We start from the raw sequence: 22008 nt of genomic DNA on the forward strand, positions 1-22008 counted from the left end.
AATCGGATCTAGAGGTTGGACTGTTTGGTCCACCCTTAAAAAAAATCCATGCTCCAACCAAAAGAAGCATGTTGTGTTGGTGGCTTAGATTTCATACTCCAACTTGTAAATAGGTTCCATTCTCTTAGGTTTTGGAACATAGCCCCTCGTGAATGGAACCAGAGATGTGCCATATAACGATTGCCACGTTCACCCATTTGAATTATTCCCCGCAGGACAATAACATTAAAAGCTATTAGAATTGAAAAAAAAAATGGTATAATCAAATAGAGGCACAAAAAAAGAAGAAGAAGAAGAAGCTGGTGTCTCAAGTTCAAGTTTATTATACAAAGAGAAATGGGCACCCAGTTTGTAGTCATCCAGTCAGTTCCGGTTAAGAAATTTGGATCCAATTGCTAGTCAGAGTTAGATGCAGTTTGAAATTTCATAATATAAAGTAAATCTGAGTCAGATATCCGAGATCTGAACCAGATGACATACAAAAATGGATCTTATGCTCGTCATATGGATTTGGTTTTAGAAAATAGAGTTCAAAGCGGGGACTTAGATTTCATCCATGGCTGTATGTAGGCACCAAACGAAGCATGCTGAGGACACTTTGTTGGTGGATTGGTGGATCATAAAAAATATGCCTGGCAGTGTTGAAAACGTACCGAACTTTTAAACCAACCGGAATTTAAGCTGGCGAATGTGATCAATTGACTGAAATACCCTAAAAAAAAACATCTTTGGTGGGCATCGGCCGGGCTGGTAAGGGTCGAGCTGGGCCGGTAAGGTAAGGGCCGGCCCTATCCGGCCCGTCCGGCCAGTGAGCTCGGCCTATTTAAAATTAAAAAATAATTTTTTTAATATAAAATATATTTATTAATAATAAATATCTATTTTTAAAACAAAAAAATTTAAAAAAATATTTTTTTTATTCTTAACATGCTAAACGGGCACCCACCCTTACTTCTGTGCTCATTAGTTTATACTGATGTGCAATTAAGTATATGGAAACTTGTTGCACTATGCTCAAGTCGGTCTGTCTTTTTTCTTGTTAATATATAAATTTAGCTAGCTGAATTCCCTATTTCTACTAATACTAAAAAGTTACTGGTCAATTGAATCACTTTTTCCTTTTAGTGCCTCAACTACTTTTTGTGAACGTTGTTTCATTTATAGTACTAAAAGAATTACCAAGAGACCCTTGGGTGCATCCACAAAGATAAGCATATGTTCCATATATATTACTTTCTAAATGGAAAAAATAATAGTGAAATATGGGACTTTTTCAAATTCATAAATAATATTAAAGAAGTTCAACCTTGTATTTTACTGATTAAATACTAACCATGTTTTTTGAAAATTTTCGCTCTCATTTAAACTGCACAAGAAAAGTTTCCGGCACCCTCACTAACGAAAACCTTGATAAGATGAGTATTTATAAAAAAGATTTATGGTTGACGATAGGCATCGATCTGATATCATCTTCGCTGAGCAAGGGTTATCCGCTCCGATTGCATCAATTGTGGAGTAATGAAGTTTGTAAGATAAACTTATTAATTACAAGAGCCCAAGTAAGCATGATCATGTCTGCTTCCCTTGTAATATTACACTTTCATGAAGTAATGGAGGGTGGCCCCAGTATGGGCTGCCGAATCAGTGAATCGGCCGATTCATCAATTCAACTGGATCAATTATTAATTGGCCACATAATATTTGATTTGGCCCCAATTCAATTTGAATCAGCCAATTTAGCGCATGCTTTTCAATGCCTAGCAGCGTGCGAGCCAGAACGGCTAGCAGGGTCTCAAGTTTTGGACAATTAAATTTTACATTTTGAAATTTTAAAAAATATATCATTTTATCCCATATAAAACTTTTGAAAAATAGGAGTTGCCCCATCGAACCAAATTTCAAATATTTTATTTAATAAATTGCAGGATTACCCACCCTTAAAAAGACAAAAAAATTCTGGCTCCATCCCTGATGCCAGGTGGCAGGGGCGGAAGGGGGGCACCTAGGCCATAGCCCCACCCTAATTAATTAAAAAAAAAATGTGTTGGAAAAATTAAAAAAATTTAATTGTGTAATATATTTTTTAGATTCAAGTTTAGTTTGGTTTTATTCCGACAGTTTGGCTTCTCTCCTCCCTACCAAGGTGGAGTTGTTCCTAAAAAACCCGCCTTTTTTTCAAAATTCAATTTCCCTTCTAGGGATTTATTCATATTACAACATATCTGCTCCCGTAATGTAAACGTCAAAAAGAACACTTTAACTGACAGCTTATAGGTAAGTTGTACAGTATCAGAACCTGATTTTCATTCTTCTTCGGTTTATCTTTGAGCATCGATGTACAGTGATTCGAGCCAACTCACTTAAGAAGTAGAGTTAAAATTAGAGTTACAAACGAGTGGAACGCTACAAACGGGTGGAGTTCAAGTGACACAAGCTTCATGCATTTAAACTCGACTCGCCTAGTCTCTTCTCTATTTGTTAATTTTCAAGGCGATGTTGGCATTCTTTTATGAATTTTAATACCCTTTTTGTGGTTTTCTTTTTTATTTAAAGAAAATAATATATATGAATAGAGTGACACGAGCTTTACCAGGTCGAGATTGAACTCGCCTCATAAAGCTCGACTCGAGCTCCAGTCAAGCTCGATTCGGGCAATATATGACTTGGGTTGAGCTTTAGCTGGAGCTCGGCTTGCTCATTATAAATTCTCATGTTTGAGTCATCCATTCAACTTCATTCCTGTGCCTGCTTTGTGCTTAGCTCACCAAATGACAAAATCAAAGGTGCTCTCATAAATTAATTTATGCTTTAATCAGGGAGTGAGATAGTTGGGAGAGGTGTTTTCCTGGTACAGTACTTGTCTTCTTCCTTCAAGTCTATAAATTCTTGTAGCTCTATGGTATCTGCAGCAGAAGAGGAGAAAGAATTCCCTTGAGATGGCTGCCGATCAAGCGGGTAAAGAAGTGGTGGGGAAAGATCCTTCATGGAAAGGAAGCAATCGTATAGCTTCTTTAAATGATGTTGAACACCAACCAGCGTTTTGTGCTCCACATCATGATGATAAGCATGAACTCATGCATGAAAAAGAGGTAACATATCACATCGCCCTCATTCATGTGGACTGAATCAGTAGAGAATGGCAGCAGGGATAATCCACTTGATTGATAATCTTTTCATTGTTACAAGAGTGATTGGAGTGCTTCTACTCAGTACTGCATGCTTTTCTTATTGTTAGAAACTAATGTGAATATGCATCTAACTATCATATAACTATCCTGAGTTTGCTGAATACAAGTCTATGAATAAAAGCAGAAGCCAGGATGGAAGAAGTTCATGGGGTACATAGGACCTGGCTTTCTTGTTTCCATGGCCTACCTTGACCCGGGAAACAGTAATCTCTCTCTCTCTTTTTCTCAAATATATATATATATATATATATATATATATATATATATATATATATATATATATATATATATGGATGTATGGACATGCTGTTGATTCTTCTATTTTTTCCTTTCATATGAAAATGAACAGTGGAAACCGATTTACAGGCAGGAGCTAACCATAAATATGAGGTATGTTGAACCATGCTTCCCTGTCTTTCTCCACATCTAGATTGCCGTCATATTGTGGTTTAGACATGCCCTTTTAACTCTGGTGATATTGTTTGGTTAATAATGAAAAATCTATTGCAGCTCTTATGGATAGTCCTTATTGGGATGGTCTTTGCTTTCATTATTCAGTCACTCTCTGCAAAGTTGGGAGTTGCCACAGGTACTATCTTCTAGTATAGTGGAGAAGAATTAAAAAGTTAGTTTTCTCATCTTGTTTCTATTTTATGTGAAGGGAAGCATCTATCTGAACACTGCAAGACTGAATATCCCAAGTATGTGAATTACTGCTTATGGTTGCTTGCTGAAATTGCTGTTATTGCTGCTGATATACCAGAAGGTACATAACAATTAAAAGGCGAACTAAGTTATAGTTTGTGTGGATATTAATCTGCAGATATCATAGTTATATGCTTGCTTTTATCATTACCAGTTGTTGGAACGGCATTCGCTCTCAATATATTGTTTCACATACCAGTGTGGACAGGAGTTCTCATAACAGGCTTAAGCACTATGCTTCTTCTCGGCCTCCAAAAATACGGGGTAAAGTGAATAACTATAATCTGCCTCACCCTTTTATTTATCAACCTCCTCACAAAAAGTTGGATGAGCTCTCTCTTTCTCTCTCTGTGTTTTATTTTCTTGACTCTTCTGCCGCCATATTTTTTTAATGAGGATTGTGATGCTAGCTAGTTGTAATCAATTCCATCATATATATACTGTATACCAATTGGTTCTGGTGCTTTATGATCTTCAATGTTATTCAAATATCAACCACTTCTTTTCTCATCTAAAGCTCTTCACCGTTAGTTTTTAAATAAAATCATTTCAGACATCATCATTGTAATTGATTCCATCATAGTATCATAAGAATTGGTATTGGTGGGATCATATATTTTATGATCTTCAATGTCATTCAAACACCAACCACTTTGTTTTCTCATTAAAAACTGTTCGCCCTTAGTTTTTAAATAAAATAATTTCAAACATCATCATCATCTCTCTCTCTCTCTCTCCCTCTCTATCTATCTCTCTTTCTGTGGGTTGATCTATTTGGTTACATGTGGGTGCAGGTGAGGAAGCTGGAAGCCCTGATAACGTTTCTGGTCTTCATAATGGCAGCCTGCTACTTTGCAGAGTTGGCGTACGTCAAGCCCAAGGCATCGGAAGTTCTTCAAGGGCTCTTCGTCCCTAAGTTGAAAGGAGACGGTGCCACTGGCGATGCCATCGCCCTCTTGGGTGCTCTTATCATGCCGTGAGAACCTTTAGCTCTCTCCCTCCCCCTCTCTCTCTCTCTCTCTCTCTAAATTTGCTATATATATATATATATATATATATATATATATATATATATGAAAGGAATGAGATGGGGTGTTTTGGAGATTTAAAAAATTAGCCCTTTGGACTTTTAACTTTTTAGCTATCGGTTTTTGTGCTTGTATGGGACTCTCTTTTTACCAGCCAAGGGTATTCTGGTAGGTACCTGTTAGCTAAACATTAAAATTCTGGGGTGTTTTGGAGATTTAAAAAATTAGCCCTTTGGACTTTTAACTTTTTAGCTATCGGTTTTTGTGCTTGTATGGGACTCTCTTTTTACCAGCCAAGGGTATTCTGGCAGGTACCTGGTAGCTAAACATTAAAATTCTGCCGCTAGCAGTAGCACCAATCATAGCTAAAATGCACCAACAACCAATATTACTGCTAGAGATTTACAAAGAGTCGTGCCAATTCGACCTCGTTTCGAACTTGCGGATATAAGGGCTGAACTAAAGCTTTAGTTCAAATTCAAGTTATAAACCAGTTGACCTCGAGTTACACGAGTTTCTGGAGCATGTATGTAGTTTTTGATGAATTCTAATTATATACATATATATATATATATATATATATATATATATATATATATGTGTATGTATGTATCAAGTGAGCTTAAACGAGTTGAGTTCGATCTGGTCTCAAAAATCTGGACTCAAGCTCGAGTCGAGCTGAGCAATGTGTGACTTTTGTTGTACATACATAATTGTTGTATCATAAACCATTACTAATGGTCAAGCAATAATTATTGTTCATTGACAGACTTTTAATTTTTAGTCCACTAACAAACATTATACAGTATGTAGACATACCCACGTAACACCCCCCACCACCCCACCAGACAAAATCACGCAAGAGTTGACATTGAGTGTCATTTTCAGGTTGAATTTGTATCCATTATTTTACTTCAACATGATTACGATTTGCTATTTTTTTCATAATAGTTCCGCTTATTGGCTATGTTTCAAATTGGTTTATCATTCTTTTTTCTGTTTTTTGAATTCATGCCTCACTTTTACTTGACTAGGGCAGGTCCATACCCTAGATTCGCTATGGTGACAAAGTCAAATATAACAAAGTGAGGATGATATAAAAAGAAAGGGAGGGATGTGTTATAAGAGAACTAGAAAAAAAATTATATGAGTGTTTCGTTTCAAACAAACTACACAGGTGTTTTCTTTATATTAAAAATCTTACAAAAAAAAATCATATTCTTCCGATCCATATATAAGATTTTAATGCAAAACTTCAACTAATTCCCACACCTTTCAACTGAAAAAAATCTCAAATTTACTTATAGAAAAAGGATAACTTTTACATCCTTTGTTAGGCTTTTGAGGAACAAAATAACACAATATACCTCACTAGTTTCTTGAAAAATTGTTATAAATACTAAAATGTTAGGTTTTTCAACGGAAATACACATTATACACTGAAGGAGGAAATAATGAATCTGGAAAATAAGAAAAGAAAATGTTGAATTCAGAGAATGGCTAATAAAATGAGGACTATTACGGAAAAAACTTTTTTTTCTTTAAAGCAAGTATAAACTCCTAAAATATTTCTTTTTTACTGGGTGAGCAATACGAGTATTTCATTCTACCACCCTACCATCCAACAAGAAGGTTGAAACCCCCGCTCTTTTCTTCGTCCCGTCAAGGTATAGGATCTGCTTTTAGTACCACAAGATAGATAAAATATTTCTCTCTTCCCTTTAGGTTGTGGACACTTAACTGAAAAGAATGATGCTTCATAATAAAGAGTTAACGGTGATTATGAACCCAACAGGGAAGACTAACTCCACCATGCATGCCAACCCTTTTTGGTTTAAACCAAAACAGAAGGGTCTTAAAGCTAGCGACAATATTATTGAGCTCAGCCATTATTAACAAGTGCCCATTATTGAACTAGCTCAAAAAATTCAGTCCATTCAGCAAGAGAATTAGCCCAATTCAATAGTTGTTTGAGTTAATATTAACGACATAATTTACAAAACTGGGCTATTCAATGAAGAGAAAGATATACTGAATTCTTTCAGATTGTCTAATATATATATGTGTATATATGGGAGACAATATGAAAGAATTCAACATATTGTCTTTCCTATATATATATACACCTATGTCTAGTCACATCAATGATAAGTCAAGATCGGACTAATTCGATACACACTGATATCTGCATTAATTCGACCAGGGAACAACTTATGTTACATCATCATGATTATTATATATAATCTGATAATTATCATGTCTTGTCCCGTGGTGGCCGGGATGGTGGAATGGGTCATGACTGCCAAGCATGTAGTCATGGTTCGAATTTGAGGGGCATTACTGCTTCTACAAACTGTGACATGCATGCAAGACCTCGAGCTATAAGGTATTAACCTTCGAGTTTTGTTACTGGGTTATGAACCTCGAGTTAATAAGGTATTAACGATACGGAGTTTTATTTGTTTCTCATAGTTGCCAAAGTCGGTTAGTTGACTCGCCAGTAGCCCCACTTGACTCGGATTGTCCGTATACTGGGTCATGACCCAAGACTCGAGAGTCGCTCACAAATTGTTCACTTGACTCGGGTTGTCCATTTACTGAGTCATGAACCAAGACTCGAGAATTGCTCCACTATAGCCAGACTTTTATTTCTTTCTTGTAGTTGGCAAACTCGGTGAGTTAACCGAGGTTGCCCCACTTGACTCGGGGTGTTTATGTACTGGGTCATGAACCAAGAGTCAATAATTGCACCACTTGACTCGGGCTGTCTATATACTGGGTCGTGAACCAAGACCCGGGAATCACTTCACTTGGCTCGGGTTGTCCACAAACCAAGGCCCAGCTTATCCATAGCACCGAGATTTAAAAGAATCAGATCTGGATCATCAACTTGGCTCGGGATTGCTTGAGTCAGGCATAAGTGGGTTCGAGCCCGCTTGGGCCCGGCTAAGATTATCTTTAAACTTGCTTGAGAAAAAACATATCTACTTTTATATATATTATATTGCACCATGCATTGATTTTCTCTTGAAATACAGGCACAACCTCTTTCTTCATTCAGCACTGGTTCTTTCAAGGAAGGTGCCGCAATCTGTACATGGAATCCAAGTATGTTTTTATAATTCATTGTGTGGCCTTAATTTGTTGTACTTGTGTGATCTTATTTTTCAGATTCCTCCAATGTCTCTGGCTCTCTCCAAATAAAAAAAAAAAATCATCTTGTCTTTTCATTTTAATGCAAATTAGTCCAAGACTTTAATAATGTTTTTATTGTTATTATTAATGATAGCTAATATTATTGTTATTGATGTTGTTCAAAACCGTTTCTTCCTTTTGTGTTTTATCAAATTAATATTCATATGCATGTCAACTGATTGGATATATCCTTAACCATATTTGCTCTTTCGAATATTGACATGTTTGGATTCAAGCATGAATAAAGAAAAGTCATATCCAAATCTGAATCCAAAATCTGATTTTACAATCTGAATCCAATCTGAATCTGATTTTTATGTTCATATCCAAATCCGAATTTTGAACCAAATTTTGTGAATATTCAAAATGCAATAGCATTGGATATAGAATATTTGTCTAAAAATAAATCCGATCTAAATCTGTATCTAAATCCAATCGGATATTTATATATATCTGAATATGATCGGATGTCATTTCTTAAATCTGAATCCAATCCAAGTTCTTAATCAGATATATATTTTTTTTTTCATATCTGATTTTTTCTACGTTTGATAACTTTTGAGGACCTTATAGTTGTTAAACGTAGACAATTTCAAGGGAAAGATTGGTTTGTCAAATTGTAAAAGGAGAGAAGGTACATGCTTATAAGTTGAGAATCATTATAAAACTAGAATGATACATTTGACTTATTATGCAGATATTAACCATCTAGCGGTACGCAAAGTTCCCATACATTCTAGGCGCCGATAGGATTGACCGTGATTAAGAGGGTGTTTGCATGTCACACCAATCAACGATTTAACCCTCAAAACAGCCCAAGTCATTGGATTTGTTGTCCTCCGGTGGAAAATGGGGTATTAGGAAGCAGGGATCAATACACGCCTTTAGACTCCCGATAAGGTCAGATATATATAATGCACCAATTAAGGGGGAAAGGTGGGTGTTTGGGCCTCTGCACCCCTCCTATATGAGGGGCATTTTGGTCTTTAATTTGTTCAAAGCCTTTTCTTTATTTCCTGCCCCAAACATGTACTCCAGAGTTCAGGGGCCAAACATGTAACCTTCTCTCTCTTAATGAAGCTGAGTATAAGACCAAGTCGTCAAGTACCTTATCATCTAATTACAACAAGTAATCTAATTACAACAAATAATTTGTTGATGAAAGGTTTATTTAGGGAGGATAAGGGGTTGGGTGGGGGCTTCAGCCTTTTTTTGGACCGTGGAAAACACTACCCACCAGAAAAGGTATACTTGGGAAGGGCAAATTTGTGCATCTGCCAAAACATTAAATGTCCCTCAGCACTCATTGTCAGTTAGACTTTCTTATAACAGGAACAATTCCCACTAAAAGGATAAAAAATTAGTGCCATATATAGTGGCAAATGTTTATCATTAAAACCAATGGGAAACACTGCTCACCAAGAAAGGTATATTTGGGAAGGGCAAATTTGTGCATCTGCCAAAACATCAAATGTCCCTCAACACTCATTGTCAGTTAGACTTTCTCATAACCTGCATGTTTTAACAGGAACAGTTCCCACTAAAAAGATAAAAAAATTAGTGCTATATATAGTGGCAAATGTTTATCATTAAAACCAATGTTCATAATCTATATCTATTTCAAGTTGTGATTTGACTTAAGTCATATGGGTATGGAGATTTTAGAAAAGTTGGGACCGGATACGGTACAAAATATATGTAAATGTATACATTATATATAATAATAACCTACAATAATTCTCACAATTAAAGAAAAATGAGGGGAAAATACAGAATCTTGGTAGGAGGGAAGTAAAAAAGAAAAGAAATCAAAGAAAGAAAAAATTAAGTCCCAAAATATAATTTTAAAATTTTAAAATACAGTTTTACCCATGTACTAGTGTCCTAGTACCCCGCATACGGATACAAGTATATGAGAAGATCACACGTACCCATGTGACTTAAGATTTGACATGTTGCACTATCTGCTTGAACTTGTTTTGGAGTACAAATACCAAAAAGTTTGAGGCAGCTAACACCTTACATGCACATTGTGTTTGCCTATAAAGCAGGAATTTCCAAAATTTCACAAATTGATGACTAACTATTCATTGAACAGAAAAGTGTGTGTCGCTTGTGTATTATTGAAATAACACTTGATTGCATCAGGCAACAATCGGAGTACGTGATTTCACTTTGTTATTTTTCAATGGATTATACAGCTTCTACGTTTCCCATACATTATGTCAAAACATGCATGGATGGGATTTCTCTTTCTTATGGGCAGTGTTCTATGCATATCTTTTTCACCAATCGAGTTCGAGCTGAACTAGGATGGGTCGGACTCAGATCAAGTTACATGAGTATGCTTGGCTCCAGCCTCATCGAAACTGAGTTGAGATCAAGTCTTACAGCTCAAAATTAACAAATCTCCAACTTGGCCTTGCTAATCTCAAGGCAAACTTCATGGACATGTCGTCGGCAAACTATTCAAAGGAAGTTTTTGTGGGTAAAAGAGATGTGCCTTTTCGCCCATGCCAGCTTGAGGTTTTAGAAAAAGGTCATAGACTTTCAACAGAAGAATAGAGAAAAATGCCTCATGAATGCTTGAAGAATCTGAAATGTTATTGTCCTACTAATGAAGAGACCTAAATAAACTCCAAAAGGAACTAGGAAGCCTGAAAAATCGCAAAAAACACAAGCTTTTAGAAATTGAGAACCTTAAAAAACCACAGGAAATGCAAATTAGTTGCCATCTCAGGAAAAAGCAAAAAAGAAAAACATATAGGAGAGAAAAACTGGGACAGCAGTGTGTGAAGGCGATACACCAATGTCCTGCATGCATGTAGCATATTAATAAACCAACATGGTAACTTGTGAATTATATCAATGTCATATCAAGAAAAGGTATATATACACATAAGTATGGTTCACAATAGTAGCATTAACTACTTCATCTTTTGCTTCTATTACAACATTATCTGTGGGAGACTAATGTATCTTCATCTTCTTCTGTAGAGTGCATGCAAATACTTTTTCTTGGAAAGTGGGTTTGCCCTCTTTATAGCCTTCCTGATTAATCTGTCACTAGTAGCAGTATCTGGTAGCATATGCTCATCTGAGAACCTTTCAAAAGAAAATTCAGAACACTGCAGTGATCTTACCCTCAACAATGCACATTTTCTGCTAAAGGTATAGTTCATTTTGCCAAGAAGGCTAAGTTCTTCCAATAGTAAAAGAGTGAAAACAGACTAGCTAATCTTTTATTTTCTTTTCCTGTTTGGTAGAATGTTCTAGGTAAATCAAGCTCTACAATATATGCTATTTCCTTGCTTGCTTCTGGTCAGAGTTCCACAATAACTGGCACATATGCAGGCCAATACATTATGCAGGTATAGCAAAAAAGAGTTGACAAGAACATGACATAAAGCTGCTAACATGAATAGGATTTGAGCTTATTGTAACTCATAAAATTTCCCTGCAGGGTTTCCTAGATATGAAAATGAAGAAGTGGTTACGGAATTTTGTCACTCGATGCATCGCAATCACTCCAAGCTTGGTGGTCTCCATTATTGGTGGACCTGCGGGTGCAGGAAAACTGATCATCGTCGCTTCGGTAACACATAAATTCTATAGCCTTTAACTAATAATCTGCATATTAATTTGAGTAATGGTACTCCCCTTTACTTCCTCCTCAATATGTTGTTATACTTACCATGGTTTCATATATTAGCTGTTTCAACTGTAAACTAAATAGTGAAGCCCACAATGGTGATAAAAGAAATCAACCACGTCCTTGGTACTACTGTAATTACATAAAATAACTTAATCATACAGAAGTAAAAATATCAATCCTAACATGAAGTAAGCTAGTTGATTTTCCAAAGATTGCAAATGAAATCCTTTTTGAAAAAAAAAAGTGAGGCAATTAAGCTGTGCGAGAAGCTTTAAACGCTTTCAGGATGAATGTTTAGAATCCTTAAATATACCCTTAGGATGCCTCGTATGTGCAAAAGCATCACCTCATGAAAGGCTGCAACCCAATGTATTAGACAACAGCCCTTAAAATTTGCCGATATGTCATGTGTTACATCCATCGTCATCGAAAAATTGCTTTTTCATCTTTATTATTTTAGTTCTTATAGTTGAATGTGCAGATGATCCTATCGTTTGAGCTCCCATTTTCTCTTATACCACTTCTCAAGTTTAGCAGCAGTGAGACAAAGATGGGCCCCCACAAAAATTCCATCTTTGTAAGTACTAGTCAGAAAATTCTTATTCAAGCATGCTATAACAACCATTCATATTGGCTTTTAGGAGTTGTTTGGCATAATTAGGAATAAGGTGTGAAGGTTTCATGAATCAGCCCCAAAATTGGGGTAGATTCATGAAACGGTTGAACAAGTTTCCCATGAATCTACTCCAAATTTGAGGTGGATTCATGGAACACTCACATGTTTTTCCTAATGCCAACAGCCCCTTATATGTCACTAACACTACGAATGACAACCAAATGAAGAAATAGAAAAAAAATGTAGAAATGGAAGTTGAGATTCAAGTATTTATATTTAAGAGTAGTCAATTAGGTTAGTAACTTCTCTCATTTATTTTATGTTGCAGATTGTCATTGTCTCATGGATCCTAGGCCTTCTTATAATTGGAATAAATGTATATTACCTTAGCACCGGCTTTGTTAATTGGTTGCTTCACAATAACTTGCCCAAGGTTGGGAGTATCTTCATCGGCATCATAGTGTTCCCTCTCATGGCAATGTATGTTGCAGCAGTGGTATACTTGACTATACGAAAGGACAGGGTAGTTACGTATGTAGATAGATCAAAAGTTGATCAGTTTGGGAACCATGCCCAATCAGATAAAGAGTTGCAAGCTAGTGAAGCTATGGATGATGAGGTTCCTTATAGAGAAGACCTTGCTGATATCCCATTCCCAGAGTAGATGAAACTTCTCACTCACTTACTATCTCTCTCTTACAAGCCCCTCACCCTATGTATGCTCTTGTACACAACCATGGTTGTACCACACTTTGCTTTTTGAACTTTTTGCTCTTTTTCTCTCTCCTTACTCTTTAGGATAATAATTTGTTTAAGCCAAAAGTGTTCAATAGTTAAAGTTGGGAAATTAGAAATATGACAGGAGCTAAGTTTCTTTTGCCTTCATCTTTTCTAGCAGCTGTGGTTTGGGAATAATAATGCAATCCACCATGTATACGATGGCAAAAGGCCCAATATTTTAAATAGGAACAGGAACGATTATGTATCAACATGAAAAGTTTCTCCTTTTTCTAAAAATCCTATACACACGAGAAAACAAGCAAAACCATATATAGATATCTATAGTCACTCAACCATGATTTAAGATTATGCCATCTGGAAACATGAAACGAGGGTCCTTCATTTTTTGATGGAGGATTCTGATTTGATCACTATTTTAAAGATATTTTTCGCTTTTTATTAATATTTATCTTTTGTGATCCTGGAAGAGGAGGAGAATTATCTTCTCTGCTGGCCGACGGCATCGGCCGGGAGGGGGAGAAGCCCTCTCCCCTTTCTCGAACTCTGACGGCACTGGTGCCGCCATCGGCTGGTGGGAGGAGTAGACACCCCTCCAACTTTCTCACATCAGAGGAAGGAGGAAAGTGGTTTTTCCTCCCTCCAGACACAGGGAGATTATTCTCTCCCCTCCTCCTTCCTTCTTTGTCTTCCCCACCTCCATTCCACAATCCCCAAAAACTAAAAATAAGAAAGTACATGTGAGAGCCCTTCATCAAACTGACGATGAGCTTTCATTTGAGGTCTCCAGATGTCACAGCTCAATGACTATATATAACAAATGTTTGTCAAATGACAGTTGATTAGGGCTGTCTGATCTAAAAATCGAATGGCTCTCAATTTGTCCCCTTCTTTTGTTTCTTAATTTTTTTTCCAGTTCTTCTCTCTCCCCGACCCCTCCCTCCCTCCCTTCCTTTCATAGCTCCCCCATCCCACCATTCCAACGGAGCCGTCGGTCTCTCTTCCCTAGCCTCCCTTTTAATCCTAATCGATGGGTGGAAAACTCCACCCATCTTTGCCGCCACCGTCCGACGTCTCACCGGCGGGCACGCCATGACTCAACTCTTAAAAAAGGGGAGGAAACTAAGGAGTCGGGGAAGGGAAGATCGACCGCCAGCGCCGCTCCCTAATGCCAGCAAGGCCGTTGGGCCTCCACTAACCCAACCGAAGCCTGGTGGGACTGCCGACATCGGGGGATGTCACCCGAGGCTGTCGGTGGTGGTGGATGTACTTGGGAAGGGAGGAAAAGAGCTGGGGAAAGGACAAAAGTTGAGAGAGGAAGGAGCCGGGAGAGAGAACGTCTGAAAAAAAAAAGGGGGCAGCTTAACAAAATCGGACGGCTCTGATAAGCTGTCCATTTGGGCAAACATTTTTACAGTCATGGTTCACTTCCTCTATAATATATATATTTGTTGATTAATACTTCACAAATTGCAAAGATCAACAACTAAAGAAAACATTACTGAAAAAACATACTGGGTAAACCATGTGTTTGGCTATGTGAAAACATGTTAGACAAGTTTGAAACAATCCAAAATGTTGATATATTTGAATGGAAACATTAAAAACACTATACAATGAAATATATATATATAGTGAGTGAATGATGACTCTCTCTATGAGAATCACACAACAATATAACCAGAATCATTCATCTACTTTAGAGGATGATTCAAAGGAAAACAATAAGAAAAAGGTGTGTGTTAATACTAGATGACAAAATACCCACCACCTTTTTGTCATTATTTCTATTAACCATTGAATGAAATGGTCATAGTTAAATGGCTGGGTAACTCAGAAAGACCAAATTCACAATTCAATTTAACTATATGTGTGTGTGCATTGAACAAATATAAAAACTATATAAATTAATTGTGAGTCACTTGATTGCATATGATAAGTGCATGAAGTGCCATTCTTGGATTTTTTTTTTTTTATGAGGAAAACAACTAATTAAATAGACTTTCACAAGAAAGCCTTGCATGTGGTACTTTAGTCACCATTAACCAAATTCATTAAATGGCTTATATTTGCATATTTAGTGAACATATATATATATATATATATATATATATATATATATATATATATATATATATATATATATATATATAAACTTTGTGCCATTTGTAAATTTAAAATTGGTGTTTCACTATCTAAATTTTAATAGAATCAGTAACCTTTGCATCGACAAATTGTACATTCCAATTGATGGACTGAGAGTTCAAGGATCTTTGTTACACTCATGTGAAATATTCTTGAATAAATGACTCAAACTCTCAAAGTCCTTTTTTAGGTCTCGTCTTAATGAGTGAGTGCTTTCATCACCAAAGTTTCTTATCCTTGCAAGCATTTTGGGTAAAACATGGTAAAGTTCTTTAGAAGGCGTTTGATTACCTTCGATATGAGATCTCACATCATTTCTAATAGAGGTTCAGTTTGAATTTATGTTTATGGCACATAGTAGATTTGAAATCTTTATTATTACCTGAATTTATGGAGGCACCTAACCAAATCCCTAAGATTTTATGAGTCTATATATCATCAATTTCATGCAAATCTTGATCATTGAATAAACAAATAAATATATAATCATAAGGCACTAAAATTTCATACTTTTTGTGCTGACTACACACCAATAATGAACGTATTCCAACAATAAAATGTCATATTTTATCTCAAAATTTTTTTATCAAATGTCATAGATCTTCAAGTTAATTGTGCAACCACAATTTATTCTTAATATTGCAAAAAAATTAATACTAAGTGAGTGCTTGTGATAATAAGTGATACTAAATTAGTAGAATACATGAATGCAATGATCTTATATGATTAGAAGAGAATAAAGCATTTCTACTGTAACATTCATCTAAAAGCATTCCTACTATATAACATTCATCTGAAAGCATTCCTAACATAACAGACATTTAAGATTTTTATTTTTATGATTATCACATATAAGAGGGAAAAGTTTTTGAAAATAGATTGGAGTTGTAGACCATCAAGCATGAATCTAATATTGAGTCATTACTTGATTTTTTGTCTTAGTGAAGTCGATAGATAAAAGGATCATAAGAAGAAGATGTTAAAAAGAATGAAAAAGATGAAATACTCTCATGAAAAGAAAGAGAGAGAGGAATACTTTAAACTAGCTTAGAAACAGAACCAAGATGACAGGATCCGTATTCAGTCTGTTGTGTCCTGGATAAATGTTCATCATGCAACAAGCATCTCATCCCCATGTAAATTTTCAAATTTCAACTCAGTTGAACCAGAATTTAGTACCAACATTTAGAACCATGTCAAACCTGTCCTCACCTGAATCTGAAATAAGTAGATTGGACATGGTATAGCCTGAGTTGAATTACCAGTCTAAGCCGTTCATATTCCCAAGATTCAGTCAGTCTGGACTTGGATTTTACTCCACTTATATTAGGTAAGGACCCAGGTCCATTGAGACCTAACAATTGAGGCATCCTCACTCAGTTAAACGCCATGTAGATCAAAATTAGCTTTCACATTTACATCAAATAAATATGTACTTAAATGTATCAAGATTTCTTCGTTTGCTACTCTATTTATTTTCCGTCTGTGATAATGGACTTCCTATTAACTGATAAACAAGGGATTGTAAAAATCCAAACTTGGATGTTGTAATTAAACTAGCAAATGTAAAATCCAAACCTGGATGTTGTGATTAAACTAGCAGATGTAACGATATAAGCACCTTGAAGTCCTGTGGTCAAAGATGAACCCGGGCCGGAAGTGAATATAAATGGGGCATTTCTCCTCCACTGCATTTTGTGCCATAGACCTTTCATACCAAAAATCATATCAGGTGGGGCGACAGAAGGGGAGTACCTTGAAAGAGCCATAGATTCCCCACTGAACACTAGTGGAGGACTACATGTAAGCTGGCCTCACAAACCAATGTAATTCACAGCCCCCAAAATGGACAGAGTTCACCTAAAAGCTATTTTGGGAACTAGCTACTAGACAAGTGAACAAACAAACTATGACCACCAAAACAAGAAAAATAGACACCTCAAGAATACATAAATCATTAACAGCTCAAGAAGACAGATCATTAACTGTTGCCTCTGAAGGACAACAAGATTCTCAGCAGGATGACAGTACAAAACACAATAGTGAAGGTAAAACAGTTCAATTAAGCCCAAAACAATGACCCCCCCCCCCCCCCCAAAAAAAAAAAAAAAATCTTGTCAGGCAAAACCTAGAGGAAAACCAGGTTGGTGCACAGTCAAACATCCTGAAAACGATGTTTCAAAGGTTGTTTTGCCTTTGAAACCCATTTTCCGAGCGGGTAGCCAAACAACCCCTAAGTGTTTTCTGGATATATGGAACTAGATGATTTCAAAAAACAAAAACAAAAAATCAGAATTTTTTGAACAATTTTGGTATTTATTTAGGATTTTTTCAATTAAACATAGTTTTTATAGAAAATTAGAACAAAAATTGCACACCTCAAAAACAATTTCTCTTAATGACCATATCAGCAGGTGAAACAACCAGCAAACCCATGAACTTTTCAGATTTTATTTATCAAGAAATCGAGTAAAGACATTGAAAATTGAAAAACCAATCAACTAAGTCAACAAGGCTCCTAAACAACCCATGCCACAATGAAAATGAAAACTAAACACGACAAGCACTATGTTCAAAAATCACTAAAGCAGAAAAAAAAAAGAGAAAAAGAAAAAGAATGAACTACTATAAAATCTAACCAACAATTGCCCAACTCGACAAAACTAAAAAAGGTCTAAATAACCAGAATATGATCCTATTGAAAACAAATCAATCCAATAACCTTTACCTATGCTGGACACATAAAATACCTAACTAAGAAACAAGACTAGTCAACTTTTCAAAAAACGTCAGCGTTCAAATCAACCAATGCTTTTGAAAAAAAATACCCTAAGTCTAGGTTATGTAGATTGAAGACACTCATCAAGAAGGAATAATAGGTCAAGCTTCATATCTGGTCCCAAATGGTCTACCTCTCTTGAGAGTTGAGACAAAGGAAACAATGGAGAATTTGTCACACTCAACATGACGGACTAGCTTTGATGGGTTTCATCTATTCCACGTATGAACTAGCAGTTTGGTAATGAAATGGCCAAATATCTTTCAAGACCAAAGGGAGCTTGGTTAAATCCTTATATCCCTAGAAAGCCTGGAAACATGATAAGAAATGTCAAGTTTTTATTTTGAAATAGTTCAAAAATGATCAATTTAACTCATAAGCTTGAGTGCTTGTATTGTGCAAATAATATGGCCTTCATTTACACATAGTACCGTACAAGCATCGGCTTTCATTTCACATCAATGTTGTCGATGCTCTAGAAGGGATGCCCTTCCATTTTTGAAATATGAACATAAAGGAATCATCCTCAACCTCTTAGATAATAAAAAAAAAAGAGCTGATATTGAACTCAGAGTCACACAACCACGAAAGATTGTCACATTCAATCTTTAAGCGTTCAACCTTCATATCTTTCATCTCTTGACATGCACCTTTTACTTTTTTTTTCTTGTTTTTTCTTTTCTTTATTTCTTTCTTTTGCATTTTGATTTTTTCTTTTTTTTGCCTTCGATTTTTTTCAGACCGACCTTCATCTTTGAGGGAATACCTCACCACCCAAAGGTTGTGTAGCTTTGTCACGTCTCCAACTCGCTTCACCTTACGGGTTTTCAACATGCTAAAGGTTTATAAGTCGTCATCTTCGTGGAATAGACATAAATCACCTATATGTCTACCCGGTACTCTTGATTACTGACTCAGAGGAACGACTACACAAGCCCGAGCCCTTCTCTCAACTCTCATTTTACTACCTGCCAAGATCTTATAAAGCATTATGACTTCTCTCTTAAGATATTTTCATGTTAAATCCTTTTAGATGCTTAATCATCAGAGTCAATAGCATTTCCTAATATTAATTTTCTCGGCTTGATAAGATTTTTCCTTACTGCTTATATCCAAAAGTGTTTCATTTTTCCTCTTCTATTGATGGACAACAGAAACTTGAAATTTGCCTTTTACTCGAGAAGGTAGTACAAGTACGAATAAAGCAAAGGCATTATCATTGTGTGAGAAAACACTTTTAAACTGTTTTTAAACAGAATTGAAGATTTTCTTTTTTATCAGAGTTCGTAACATCAAATTCTTTATCACCAGGAGGAAGGAACTTTACTCCCTCAAGAAAAGGCTGAATCTTGAACTTTTGTGGGTGATACTAGAGAAACTTCAGACCAAAAATCAGATCCAAATTCAGATTCTAATCCACAAACAGAAAGTAAAGCTGATTTGCTCTAAAACAAGGGCAGAATTTTCCAGTTCTGATAGGTTCACAAACCCGGGTTAAAAAGACATTACACTGTAAAGATATGATACCAAAACTAAGCGCTAGTTAACTCTATAGAAAAATAGAAGATTTCAGTCAGGAGACCAAAATTTACAATTTTTTAACAATCCTAGAAAAAAAAGTAGAAAAAATAGAAGTTCTCAAAGACAACTTTTCCTATTGACAAGAAGGTATGTAAAAATCACATCAAACTATAATGCAAGAAGATCAAAAACATAAAACATTTCTACTTCACTATGCTTGCAACCAAGATGAACATACAACACAAGCACACATTGCAGGAATAACATAAATAACAAGGAAAACAAATTTAAAGTATGTTGATAAAGAAAACATAGAACAATAATTTGGATACAAGTATCTTATAAAGTGCTTCCCATGCCAAAGTTTACAGCTAATAGGTGAAAAGTCAAGGTTTTAATATTGATTTGTATATTGCTGTAAGAAAACACAGAATAATAACTTGGATATAAGTACCTAAAGTTATCAAGGGGGCACCATTCTAAATGAAAACTGAGCAATTTTCACCTGCAAAAAGAGAAAATCTCTATCAGTCTGACAATTACAGTATGGAGCCATTATATATATATATATATATATATATATATATATATATATATATATATATATATATAGGTACACACATGAAAGATTTGTCAAAAGATGCATAAGAGCTGTCTACAAGGTTATCCTTTGTCGAGCATTGAAGTGGTCTTCTCACTTCCAGAAGCCCACTAACAAGATGCTCTTAACAAACATCAATTACAACTCCGATCACACTGAGTGAAAATTGTACCTGAATGTCAAGGTGAAGTTTCAGAACATGAGCACGTAATGCTCCTGTTAGTCAGACCCTCATTTTAGCCTCAAAACTATTTCAAAAAAAGCTTATTCTGAAGCTAAAACCAAACAATAATTTGGATACAAGCATCTTATAAAATGCTTCCCATGCCAAAGTTTACAGCTACAGTTGTAAAATCAAGGTTTTGATACTGATTTGTATATTGCTGTAAGAAAACACAGAAGAATAACTTGGATATAAGTACCTAAAGTTATCAAGGGTGCACCATTCTAAATGAAAACTGAACAATTTTCACCTGCGAAAAGAGAAAATCTCTATCAGTCTCACAATTACAGTATGGAGCTATATATATATATATATACACACACACATACACACACACACATGAAAGATCTGTCAAAAGATGCATAAGAGCATTAAGTGGTCCTCTCACTTGCAGCAACCCACTAACAAGATGCTCTTAACAAGCATCAGTTACAACTCCGATCACACTGAAGTGAAAATTGCACCTGAAACTACTATCAAGGTGAAGTTTCAAGACATTAGCATGTAATGCTCATGTTAGTCAGACCCTCATTTAAGCATCAAAACTATTTCAAAAAACGCTTATTCTGAAGCTAGAATCTGGTGTATTTTAGTTTCATGTCAGCAAAAAAAACAAAAAATGTCCAAAAGCTGAAATTCTAAACCCATTTCACTAATGACCGTGAGAACTTAAAACAGAGCTTGAACAGGAAAACGTTTAAAGTGTGCTGCCAAGCTCCTAATCGCACATTCAAAGCAAAGATTTCGGAAAAATTAATCAATTTCACCATAATACAGCGTGCGTTCTGCTGCCAAATTCTCTTAAAACAAAACCTTGTGGGGTTTCATTCCCCGAACAGAGTGTAAGCCTGAAAACGGTCGCCAGAAAACGAAAACACCCTTTTCCAGTCACAAAAAATAAAAAACCTTAAAAACACAACGATGCAAAACAAAAAACAGAAGAAATCCGAGAATCACAACCTCGCGAAACAGAAAACTGGATGCCTGAGGATTAAAATTACAAGCAACTAGAGGCAGGAAATCTGAAGCAATCAGGGAATCTTCTTCATCGCAGAGGGAAGAGAGAGAAACCTGCAGTCGGTGGAAATCTCAGAGCTTTTCATTGATGTAAATACGAAGAGAGGGACGAAGAGCTCCAATGCCTTCTTAACCAGTCCATTTTAAAGCAGGCTTGGGGATGAGCTTTGACGACCTTCACCGCGGCTGGAACACTAAGCAGATGTCGCCACAAGATAACTGTTCGTCGCCGAGGTCGTCCTCTCACCCAGGAAGCTGCAGGATTAGAGGAGGAAGCTGCGATGAGGGAAACGTCAGCCTGCAGGACAAGGAGGGGGGCGGCTTCGGCGGAAACGATGCACGTAATGGTTTAGCCATGGAACGTAATCGAAAAACGAAAATACAAAGGAAGTGAATAAGGGCAACGGTCGATTCTCTTGCCCGATTTAAGTGCTTCAATAATAAGACAGATTTGAGAATAAATACTCTATTTATTAAAAAAAACTATTTAAAAATATACATTGCTTTTTCAGTATCTCTAACTAACTTTTCACGAGAAACTTGTAATGAAATTGAACATTTCAAATTTTGTAAAATCGTAGAAACTTATCTGAACAA

The 22008-nt window shown here is 36.0% G+C and overlaps 1 protein-coding gene across 3 annotated transcripts; it reads left to right on the forward strand.

Moving 5' to 3' along the window:
• The first annotated feature begins 2913 nt into the window (after positions 1 to 2913).
• On the forward strand, positions 2914 to 13241 carry LOC116262631 (metal transporter Nramp5-like). 3 transcript variants are annotated; one of them, XM_031642119.2, is made up of 13 exons: positions 2914 to 3089; positions 3313 to 3391; positions 3538 to 3578; positions 3699 to 3777; positions 3850 to 3954; positions 4048 to 4157; positions 4688 to 4869; positions 7960 to 8029; positions 11114 to 11287; positions 11383 to 11487; positions 11580 to 11711; positions 12241 to 12348; positions 12716 to 13241. In XM_031642119.2, the coding sequence occupies exons 1-13, from the start codon at positions 2937 to 2939 to the stop codon at positions 13049 to 13051; spliced, it is 1674 nt and encodes a 557-aa protein (XP_031497979.1). In that variant the 5' UTR covers positions 2914 to 2936; the 3' UTR covers positions 13052 to 13241. The 3 variants fall into 3 exon arrangements, with proteins under 3 accessions (XP_031497979.1, XP_031497984.1, XP_031497991.1); XM_031642124.2 differs by having other exon boundaries at positions 12253 to 12348; XM_031642131.2 differs by lacking the exon at positions 12241 to 12348.
• The last annotated feature ends 8767 nt before the right edge of the window (positions 13242 to 22008 follow it).

Source organism: Nymphaea colorata, chromosome 1, assembly GCF_008831285.2.
Source record: "Nymphaea colorata isolate Beijing-Zhang1983 chromosome 1, ASM883128v2, whole genome shotgun sequence".
NCBI lineage: Eukaryota > Viridiplantae > Streptophyta > Magnoliopsida > Nymphaeales > Nymphaeaceae > Nymphaea > Nymphaea colorata.